An 11,625-nucleotide genomic window follows, 5' to 3' on the forward strand; every position below is an offset into this window, starting at 1 on the left:
GCTTCCAGATCAAAGTGGACCATTGCCCAGATCTGGGTCCAGCAACCTCCAGCCTGGGGCTTCCCGCCTGCTCCCTGGAAGGGTCCACTCTTCCCAGCCTCCCACCATGCATTTTGGCCTCCCCAGACGCCCCCCCCCAAAAAAATCCCTCTTCCAGGTTCCTCCCAGGGGAAGCATTTTGTCCTCTCTCCTTGCCCCCTCCTCAAACCTTCCCTACCAGGTCCCCCAGCCTCAATCACTACTCTCCACTCTACACAAGTCATTTTCGTCTTTTATTGGGAATCAGACTCGGGGGAAGGTACAGGAGGAACAATGTGGCGACAGCTCCCGGCCAGGCTGAGGCCCAGGGCAGCCATGCCCAGGGTGGCCAGAACCACCAGGCCTAGGCCCAGAGCCAGGGGCGAGGGGCCGGCTGCCTCCTGCTGGCCTCGGTCACTAGCCTCTCGCAGGAAGATCAGAGGGCCCACGGTGACATCCGCTTCTTCCATCACTGAGAAATAAGACACCCCAGGGTCATTTAGTCCCCCACCCCAGCTAGCAACCAGTCGGTCTGGGACTTGCTATGTTCCACCCTTCTCAGCACTGCCCTCAGCCAGAGCCCCTGCCCAGAGCTTGAAGTTCTAGAACCTTCTATACTATTAAAATCAGAAAGTTTGAGTGCTTGATTTCACCACTCTGGACCCTGTGCAGAGAGACATCACCTCACAGAGCATGTCCCATGTGGTGCCAGGGCTCAGTCCTGAGTTGCCTACATGGTGATGCAGCCATCCTGCCTGGGAGCTACCTCTTGCCCTATCTGAAAGATGGAGAATGGGGACCACAACATCCCTCCAGCAGTGCTGGGGATCAAACTTGGGACCGTGTGTTTGCTAGTCCTTGTGCCACCGCTGAGCTGTTTCCCCACTGCTAAGTACTCTCATAGCCATACCCCGATTATGGGGGCAGAACCCCAGGGAAAACCTGGCTGGTGGGGGGCTGCTGTGATTTAGTCTTGATTGGTTTTGGGGGTCGGGCAGTAGTGCAATGGGTTAAGCGCACATGGTGCAATGTGCAGGGACCAGCATAAGGATATCCTGGTTCGAGCCCCTGGCTCTCCACCTGCAGGGGGCTCACTTCATAGGCAGTGAAACAGGCCTGCAGGTGTCTTTTTCTCTCTCCCCCTCTTGATTTCTCTGTCCTGTCCAACAACAGCAATAATAGCAACAACAATGACAAGGGCAACAAAATGGGAAAAACGGCCTCCAGGAGCAGGCACTGAGCCCCAACAATAACCTGGAGGCAAAAATAAAAAGATTGGTTTTATTTTTACTTGACATAATAAATTAAGGAGAGAAGACCTGCAGCCCTGCTTTGCCACTTGAGAAGCTTTCCCCCTACAGGTGGGGAGTGGGGGCTTGAACCCAGGTCCTTGAACATGGCAGTGTGCACTTAACTTTGTGGCATGTACCACTGCCCGGCCCCTCAGCCTTGAGATTTCTATGTAAGGAGGTGGAAGATGCTTCATCCAGTAGCAACACAATTCAGCAAGTACAAGGACCTGGGTTCGAGTCCCCAGCTGCCACACTGAACAGTGTTAAGTGGTGAAATAGTACTGAAGGGGGGGGGTCTATCCTCTCATCTTTCTCCCTATATCCAAAAAAAAAAGCAAAGGAGAAAAACTACAAAACCACTATTCCCGATGGAACTGTGCAGGCACTAGGACCCAGTAGATGACAGCCTACCTGCAGGGGGAGAGATATTTGTGACCTTGGAGGTGGTGCAGGGGATAATGCACTGTCCAGGGTTCATCACCTGACATCACATGTGCCATGGTGATGCTTTTGGCTCTCAATAAAAGACAGTCTTGAACTCAAGCAGTGGCACCCCTGTTACCAGGCAGTGGGACCCAGATTCAAGCCCTGGGCCCCCACCTCCTAATGGGAAGCTTCCCGAGCTTTGAGGCAGGGCTGCAGGTGTCTCTTTCTCCCTATCTGCCCCTTCCCTTTCAATTTCTCTGTCCTAGCAAATCAAAATCATCAAGTTTTCTATGTGAGGGGGCCAGGCGGTGGTGCACCTGGTTAAGCGCACACATTACAGTGCGCAAGGACCCAGGTTCAAGCCCTTGGTCCCCACCTGCCAAGGGGAAAGCTTCATGAGTGGTGGAGCAGGGCTGTATGTAGATCTCTGCATCTCTCGCCCTCTCTATGTCCCCTTCCTTCTAGATTTTTATGTCTAGCCAATAATTTTTTTTTTTTTAACCTCCAGGGTTATCGCTGGGACTTGGTGCCTGCACTATGAATCCACTGCTCCTGGAGGCTATTTTTTTTCCTTTTTGTTGCCATGGTTGTTAATTGTTATTGTCGTCGTTGGATAGGAATTGAGAGAGGAGGGGAGACAGAAGGGGAGAGAAAGAGACACCTGTAGATCTGCTTCACCGCCTATGAAGCAACCTCCCTGCAGATAGGGACCCGGGGGCTCGAACTGGTTTCCTTATGCTGGTCCTGGAGTTTTGTGTCATGTGCACTTAACCCACTGTGCCACTACCTGGCCCCAATAAGACTTCTTTATGAGGAAGCCCAAACTGTATCTCCCCCCCCCCCCCAGTGGGTTAAGAATCCTGAAATGGGGACAAGGGTTAAGTGGCAGCTAGAGCAGGGGGGGTGGGGGGGAGGGACTTACTGTGGGAAGGGTGTTTCCGTGCCCCAGGCTGCGAGAGCCGCCTGAATCGCTGTAATAAGCCACAGTCTCCAGTGTCACAGCAGCGGCAGATATCAGTGTGGCCTTCCACCGGCGACCAGCTGAGAGGCAGGAGGGTGAGACAGGGGTGTATGGCTTTTATGGTGTGTACACCAGGCAAGGGGGAAGGGGGCCCCGGTCCCCAGCCCCAGCCCTTCCAGTCTGGTCTCCGCACCTGCTGGAGGACTTGCTGAAAGAGCACGCTTTGTTCCTCTGGTCTGGGGCCCTGTCAGCAGGTGTGACCTTCAGGTGGCAGGTGACATAGACCTGGAGGGGAAGCTGTCACTAGGTGGCACTCAAGGACAGTGACTAGAAAGAGGCTACTACAGTCCTTAAGAGACTGGCGCACGTGGCGCAAAGCGCAAGGACTGGCGTGAGGATCCTGGTTCGAGGTCCCAGCTCCCCACCTGCAGGGGAGTTGCTTCACAGGCGGTGAAGCAGGTCTGCAGGTGTCTATCTTTCTCTCCCCCTCTGTCTTCCCCTCCCTCTCCATTTCTCTCTGTCCTATCCAACAACAATGACATCAATAATACAATAAAACAAGGACAACAAAAGGGAATATATATATATATATATATATATATATATATATATATATATACATATATATAAAAAGACTGGTGTACGGGGACCTGGCTGCAGCACACCAGGTTGAGCACACAGGTTACCATATGCAAGGAACCAGGTTTGAGCCCTTGCTCACCTGCAGGGAGATGCCTCACGAGTAGTGAAGCAGAGCTGCAGGTGTTTCTCCTTTCTCCTCATTACCCTCCCCAGTGTTTCTACTCTAGAAAGGCAAAAAAAAAAAAAGTTTGTCTGGTTCAGCGGATTTGTTGTGTCAGCATTGAGCCCCAGCCTTGGTGGCAATAAAAAAAGGGGGTGGGGATAGATAGCATTATGGTTATGCAAACAGACTCTCATGCCTGAGGCTCTGAGGTCCCAGGCTCAATCCCCCACACCACCATAAGCCAAAGCTGAGCCATGCTTTAGTAAAAAACAAAAAACAAACACAAACAGGACTGCTGTGGGGGCGTTGGAGAGATAGCATAGATGTGATGCCAAAGTCTTTCATGCCTGAGGCTCTGGGGTTCCAGGTTCACTCCCCGGCACCACCAGAAGTCAGAGCTGAGCAGGGCTCTATGGGATAGAGCTGTGTGTGGTGAGGGGAAGGCTTCAGGATCAATCCCCTGCAGTACTGTAAGCCAAAGCTGAGCAGTGCTCTTTCCCTTACATTCAGAAATATAGTATGAAAAAAAATTTAACCTCAGGATTATTGCTGGGGCTCAGTGCCAGCACAAGAAATCTACTGCTCCTGGCGACCATATTTTCCCTCTCATCCCTCCCATTTTATTCACTAAGACAGAATTTGATGGAAGGGGAAGATAGAGAGGAACAGAAAAAGATAAGACACCTGTAGACCTGCTTCATTGCTCGTGAAGTGTCCCTTTTGCAGGTGGGGCTTGAACCCTGGTCCTTGTGCTTAGTGCTATGTGTGCTTAACTAGGTGCATCACCACCCGACCCCCTATTTTAAAAAAACCAACACCTGTGGGCTGAGGCCAGAGTCCCATCCTGCTCCTTGGTGTGGGGGGATTTTGACCAAGCTAGGACTCTTGCTGGTCTAAGCATCCTACCCTCCCCACCACCACCCCCACCTTCCAGAAAAAGCTTCTGCAGATGGCAGGCCTCTGTCGCCACCTAGTGGAGGTGCCCTCAGTGCAATCATTCTAAAAACCTATTGATGTCAGGTGTGTGCCTTCTACCTGCCACTTCCGTCTCCTTAGAACCTGGGTTTCAGGAAATGGCCCTGCCTTCATCTTTAGCATCAGAGGGATCTGCGAAGAAGTTTAGATTCATGCTACTCCCCATCCCCAGCATCCCCTAAATAGCTGAGCTGACTCAGCCTTCTGCTCAGAGGCCTGCAAACCTGGTGACTTAGCACCACCTGGAAACCGCAGGGGCTTCTGGTGCATCTCCAAGGAAGACCAGCTATCCCAGTGGCTGGGTGAGAATAATTAATTAATGACGGACGGCAGGGCAGGGGAGACAGCATAATGGTTATGCAAACAGACTCATGCTTGAGACTCGGATGAGACATCCCAGGTTCAAACCCTCACACGACTATGAGGCTGAGCTCTGCTCTGGTAAAAAAAAAAAAAGAAAGAAAAAGAAAAAAGTAAATAGGGGACTGGGAAGTGGTACACTGGGTTATGGGTACATAGCATGAATTATAAAGACACACATAAGGATCCCGGTTCAAGTGGTGAGACATGTCTGCAGGTGTCTCTCTAAATTTCTGTCCTATCAAAAAAAATTTGAAAAATGGCCTCAGGAGCAGTGAATTCATAGTGCAGGCACCAAGCCCTAGCAATAACTCTGGAGGGGAAAAAAAGCCTTTAAAAGAATAAGGGTCCACGGGTGTCTGCTATAAAATTGTCAACTTCACTGTGAAGGCTGTCCTAAGGTATTGGGAAGAGGTGACACCCAGGCTGAACCCCATTCTGAGTTCACCAAGATCACTGGAGTTAAATGTAATCAGTGTTTTTGTGACTTCCCAGATGAGTAGCACAGGCGACACTGTAATCTTCTACTTGGACTACCTGCTTCCCAACCACCTAACCTCTGTGACATGCCCTCCATATCCCCATTCTCACACCTCTAGGGGCTCTTTTTTGCCTCCAGGGTTATTGCTGGGGCTCGATGCCTGCACTGTGAATCTACTGCTCCAGGAGGCCATTTTTTTCCATTTTATTGGCTAGGACAGAGAGAAATCTAGAGAGGAGGGAAGACAGAGGGGGAGAAAAAGAGACACCTGCAGACCTGCTTCACCGCCTGTGAAGCGACCCCCCCTGCAGGTGGGGAGCCAGAGGGCTCGAACTGGGATCACTGCATGGGTACTATGTGCGCTTAACTGGTGCGCCACCACCCAGCCCCTACAGGAGCTCCTTTCAAAGCTCCTGGATTGTCCTAAGAGCCAATCAGCGCTTTGGGGCTAGAACCCAGTCCCACCTGTGCCTCCCCGTGCTCCCCTCAGTCACTTGCATGACTAACTTTGGTTAAAGGGGTTCCAGCTGGACCCACCGTAAGGAAGTTACACTCCTTTATAAGGTAACAATGCAAACTTCAGGGAGAAAAGTCTCTAAAGAAGAGAAGGCGGGAGTCGGGCTGTAGCGCAGCAGGTTAAGCACAGGTGGCGCAAAGCACAAGGACCGGCATAAGGATCCCGGTTCGAACCCCGGCTCCCCACCTGCAGGGGAGTCGCTTCACAGGCGGTGAAGCAGGTCTGCAGGTGTCTATCTTTCTCTCCTCCTCTCTGTCTTCCCCTCCTCTCTCCATTTCTCTGTCCTATGCAATAATAACTACAACAATAAAACAAGGGCAACAAAAGGGAATAAATAAAATAAATATTAAAAAAAAGAGAGAAGGCAGAGTGTCTAGAGAGACCACAGCAGTGGTCTGGGAGATGGCACAATGGAGAAGGCACTGGACTCTCAAGCAGGAAGTTCTGAGTTCAATCTCTGGCAGCACATGTACCAGAGTGATGTCAGGTTTCTTCTCTATGTTTCTCATGAGTTTCTCATGAATAAATAAATCTGAAGAGAAAGACCACAGCACTGAAGCTTCTTTCAATCCTTTTGAGAGCTGGGTTCGAACCTGGGTTGAACCTGGCAAGGGAGATGCTTCGAGGCTGCATAAGATGTCTTATTCCTATTTCAAGGTTCCTTAACTCAGTTCTTTTTTTTTTTATAAGATGGTAGCCAAGTTTAGCCATCAGAAGAGCAAACCAAGTGACCTTGACCTCTCATCCCTCTATTTTAATGAGACAGATGAGGAGGGAGAAGATTAAGAGGGAGAAAGGAGAAACCAGAGCCCTGCTCAACTCTGCCTGGTGGTGGTGCTGGGGACTGAACTTCAGAGCCTCAGACAGGAAAAAAGTCTTTTTGCATCGCCACTAGGCTATTCTCTCCGGCCCTCCCCACCTCGGTTTTCACACTGGGTTCAGCCTAGTGGCCCCAAGATGTTTGAGCTCCAGATTGATGGCACCTGGTAACTTGTTAATGTAAATTCCCTGCTCCAGACTTACTGGTGTGGATGTTGCCTAGCTGGTTAAGCTGGTGGCATTCCTGTCGTATGGGCTGAACTATCACATGTGCTTATAAGGGGACAGCTAGCTAGTGGGGGACAGCATATTGTCTGGCTGGGGCACAGTCTCATTGCAGGATCTTGTGAGAAGCTATTGGGGGGCAGTGAGATTGCTCAGTGGGTAGAGCCCAGAACCTGAGTGCCTGAATTTGAATCCTCATTCTGTATGTGCCAGCGTGATTCTGATTCTCACATTAAAGGAGTATCTTTTAGGCAGGGGAGATGACGTACAGATTATGCAAAGAGACTGATGCTTGAGGCTCCACAAGTCCCAGGTTCAATCAATCCCCAACACCACTATAAACTAGAGCTGAGTCACACTCAGATAAGTAGTAATTTAAATGTTTTAGAAGTTCAACAAGGGGTTGGGGAGACAGCATAATGATTATGCAAAATCCTTTCAAGCCTGAGGCTCTGAGGTCCCAGGTTTAATCCCAACACCATAAACCACAACTGAGCAGTCTCTTTCTCTCAGTATCTCTCCCTCTGTCTACTCTTTCTCCTTAAAATAAATATTTAAAAAATAAAAGTTAAGGAGCCAGGTGGTAGCACAGTGGATTAAGCACACATGGTGTAAAGTGCAAGGACCGGTATAAGGATCCGGGTTTGAGCCTCCTCCTCCCCACCTGCAGGGGGGTCGCTTCACAAGAGGTGAAGCAGGTCTGCAGGCATCTTTCTCTCCCCGTCTCCCCTCTATCGATATCTCTGTCCTATTCAACAACAATGATATCATAACACTAATAACTACAACAATAAAAAAACAAGGGCAACAAAAGGGAAAATAAGTTTTAAAAAAAAGCTATCACTCCCTATTGGTCATTTTTCCTTTTTTATTTGATAGAATAAAAAGAGGGAGGGTCACATACCTGCAGCCCTGCTTGACCACTCATGAAGCTTCCCCTCTGCGGGCAGGGACCGAGGGCTCCAACCCAGATCACATGGTCACATTGCACACTCCCTGGTGTAGCACTGCTTGTTCCCACTTTTATTTTTCAGTAATGAAATGAGAGCATACCAGACATCACTCTGCCAGGACTGAACTCAGGGCCTCAAGGGTGAGAAACCAATGACTTATTCACTGCACCACCTTGTTGGGAACATGTGTAGGCCTGATAGAGCTTAGGGAGAACCACCCCCAACTTTGGATGGAGGTCTGAGAAGATAACCTCTTGATAAGTCTCTCTCAACCGAGGTGAGCATAAGGGGAGAAACTCAGACTTGGTTCTTTCCTTGACTCTCAGGCCCACAGAAACCCCAGTACTTCCCTCCATTAACTGCAGGCCACATGGCCACAGATTCACTTATTCAAAGTCACCTTTTGATCACAGAAGAACACACCTTATCACACACTTCATCACACACCTCAGACCCCAGATAAGAGAAATTCCAAACTATATGACCTGTTGATATTCATCTTCTCTGTCTCACCCTACGAGTTCAACCCCTATGCTTCTCTCAAATACCTTTGGATAATTAAGTTGCTTGTGTCATGGAGAATAACTGTCTTGTATCTCATCGATTCCTGTCATACCAGCCCCCTACCTTAGAGGCATGCTGACTGTTAAGAAACCTGTCATTTCTGACATATTTCAACAATAATTACCTCCATTGCTTTTCTATTTAACTCATGTCCACTTTGCTAATAAACGGACTCAGATTCTAGGCACGCTAAGAGTCCCCTGGTGTCTTTTACTTCGTGTCACCCCTGTCGTGAGCGAGAAAGAACCAGCCCATTACCTTTCCCCTGGAGACCACCCCGCCGGGGAGAGAGAGACCCCAAAACCACCTTCCTGACTGCTAAGGTGTGTGCATTAAGAAGGTACCGTGTTTCTGGAATCATTGGCAAAGTGGAACACATCCAGCGTGAAGCGCAGTGTCCCTGGCCGGGGCCTGGGGGCCTGGAAGGCAGAGTCAGCATGCTCGGAGAGTCCGTCCACCAAGCAGCTGGGGAGGAAAGGTGCAGAGGACAGAGTTCAAGGCCAAGGGCTCTGGCGGAAACCCCACCCCATCCCCAGGAGGCTCCCCCCAGGACCCCGGGCAGGCTCACCCATGGAAGTCCACGATGGTGTGGTGCGGGAGGCCAGTCTGGTCCCGGGTGGGAGTGGCCACGCAGCGGTCCACAAACAGCCTCAGGGGCACGTGGCTGCCAGTGTGGACCTGGGCCTGCAGGTGGGCTGTGTCCCCCAGCCGGAAGGTGGGGGGGGACTTCTCGGTGCTCCAGTCCTCTGGGATAAGACACAGGCGGGGTGTGTGTGTGGGGGACCCTGGGTGTCCCCCTACCTGCCCTCTCCTTTGCATCCCCCCAGCCCTGCTTACCCTCCATGAGCTTCAGGGAGAAGGCGAGGTGCTCCTCCGCCAAGATGGTGGTGTGGAAGGGCAGCCAGGTGGGCAGGATGGGCCGGCTGCTCACGTTGCCCTGCCTAGATGAAACCACAGACACCTTACCTGGCTGGGGGTTCCCCAACCGCCCCCACGTTGGGGAGGGTCTCATTGCTGAGTCCTAGGCTTGTGTTGGAAGGTCCCTGGAGGGTCCTTTCCTTTAGAAAGTGGCTCCTCTGCTCATCAGAAGGCAGGTTGGGCACATGTCCCTCCCCTCCGGCTGGCTCCCTCCATGCTCCTCAACTCCCCACTCTTGGGAGACTAGGAACTCCTTCAGTTTCACTGGCTACCGCAAGAGAGCACCCTCTACCCTTGCTTCAGCCCTGCTCCTCTACCAGCTCCTGACCTATCTGCAGCTGAGAAGCAGTCCCCTCTGCTTTGGCGCTGCTGGGGACCCCCGACAGCTCCTCCTCCCCACATACTGGGTGAAACCAGGGGCGAAGATGAGGGTGTGACAGCCGAAGTCAGAGCTTGAGCTTGGCCACATTAGAGACTTTCACCTCCAAGGTTTATCCCTGGGGCTCAGTGCAAATCCACTGCTCCTGAAGGCCATTTTCTCCATTTTGTTGCCCTTGTTATTTTGCCATTGCTGTTGTTGGATAGGACAGAGAAATGGAGAGAGGACGGGAAGACAGAGTGGGAGAGAAAGACACCTGCAGACCTGCTTTACCACTTGTAAAGCGACCCACCCCTGCAAGTGGGGAGCTGGGGACTTGACCGGTATCCTTCTGCACCTGCCACCATGTGCGCTTCATCTGGTGTGCTACCACCCAGCCCTGAGACTTTTCTTGAGAGACAGAAACAAGTGAGAAGGAGAGACACCTGCAGCCCAGCATCACTGCTTGTGAAGCTCTCTATATCTTGCAGGTGGGTTTTGGGGGCTTGAACCCGGGTCCTTATGCATGGTACCATGTGTGCTTTACCTGGTGAACCTGGGATTATTTGTGAACTTCCAGCACCACCCACTTTAAGATGCCCCCCCCCTGATATGCATTGGGGAGGCTCAGGCCCATCTCCCCTTGGTGGCGGGGCCAGCACTCACCTGGGGTAGCAGCACTCTATGGCCACCTGCACAGGGCTGGTCCTGAGAACAGACAGATTGCGCGCAGGGCGAGGCTCGTGGAGCAGGAAGGTGCTGTACACCAGCGTGTCCTGGGTCACCTGGCCGCAGGAGGGACAGACTTAGGACTCACTTAAGACCTGGACTTAGGCCGGGTCTGTGAGGCGGGGATGGGGAGGGGTGGACTCGAAGTTGGCCCTGCTGCTGACAGGTGCCACCAGGAGCCTTAGCCTTCCCACCCTGGAGGCACGAAATGCCAAGCAAGAGAAACAGCTGGGAGGCTCTAGAAACTTCTCACGGCAACAACTGGGAAAGGGGGGCTGGTTTGGATTACATAGCTCTTCCTGGCTCTTCCTCCTGGGAACCAACCCCTCCAGGGGTGACCTTGGTATTCATTGCTGCCACCCCCCAAGTTCAAGGCCATTTAAAGTGAGAGATTGAACTTAGGAGGGCAGTGTTTAAGATGAGTACTTGGGGGTTTTCTAGGCCATCAGGTGCTGGGACCCAAGCAAGAGTTGGGGTACACTCAGCCGGCCCAATAGCCCCCTCACCAGCTCTTCAACCCCTCCAGTACCCCTGCACCCCCCAGGGACCCCCACTCTCACCTGTACACGATTACCACACTCATGCAGCCCGACTTCAAACTTGACCTCCGAGTCCAGAGCAACCAGCGGCTTGCACTTCTCGGGGCCCAGGGTGAGGTCCTCCGGCCTGATGAGCTTCCCAGTGCCAAAGAGGTCCCTGCTGACCGTCACCACCAGGCGGGCCTCCAGGCATTCCACCACCACCACTGGTGGAAGGGGGGAGGCCAGCACCGGGCCCACCCAGAGCAGGAAGCAGAGCACAAACTCACAATGCAGCCCCATGACATCCATGCAGCTCCTCGCACCCAGGACCCCTTTAGCAGCCCCCACCCAGCCTTCTTATAGGCCCGGCATCACCCCCCCACACCTGGGCCACCCCTCTGTCCAGGTGGGCCCACTGGCTTAAATGGCCCATGAGCCAGCAGCATCTGCCTCACCTGGGGGCCTGTTAGATGGGATGCAGTGGCTAGCGTGTTGGAATCTAATGCATCAGGTCCTGAGTTCAAACCCTGGCAACACAGGTGCCAGAGTGATGCTCTGGTGTTCTCTCGTTCTTTCTGTGTGTGTGTGTGTGTGTGTGTGTGTGTGTGTGTGTGTATCTTTCTTTTTGTACATATCTCTCTCACTAAAATAAGGTTGGAAAATAAATATTAAAAAGAGATGGCACTGAATTTCCAGGGGCAGACATATTCTGCCATTCCTAGTGGACTTTTTTTTTCCAGCTTCACTTTTGCATGATGTTCCC

The 11,625-nt window shown here is 51.9% G+C and overlaps 1 protein-coding gene across 1 annotated transcript; it reads right to left on the bottom strand.

Moving 5' to 3' along the window:
- Window positions 1–262: 262 nt before the first annotated feature.
- Window positions 263–11,171, bottom strand: ZP3 (zona pellucida glycoprotein 3). Its single transcript, XM_016185939.2, has 8 exons — window positions 10,902–11,171; window positions 10,279–10,397; window positions 9,174–9,277; window positions 8,905–9,082; window positions 8,681–8,801; window positions 2,891–2,982; window positions 2,659–2,777; window positions 263–490 (listed from the first exon to the last, which is right to left on the bottom strand). The coding sequence occupies exons 1-8, from the start codon at window positions 11,169–11,171 to the stop codon at window positions 273–275; spliced, it is 1,221 nt and encodes a 406-aa protein (XP_016041425.2). The 3' UTR covers window positions 263–272.
- Window positions 11,172–11,625: the final 454 nt, after the last annotated feature.

This window comes from Erinaceus europaeus, chromosome 15 (genome assembly GCF_950295315.1).
Source record: "Erinaceus europaeus chromosome 15, mEriEur2.1, whole genome shotgun sequence".
In the NCBI taxonomy this organism is placed as follows: Eukaryota; Metazoa; Chordata; class Mammalia; order Eulipotyphla; family Erinaceidae; genus Erinaceus; species Erinaceus europaeus.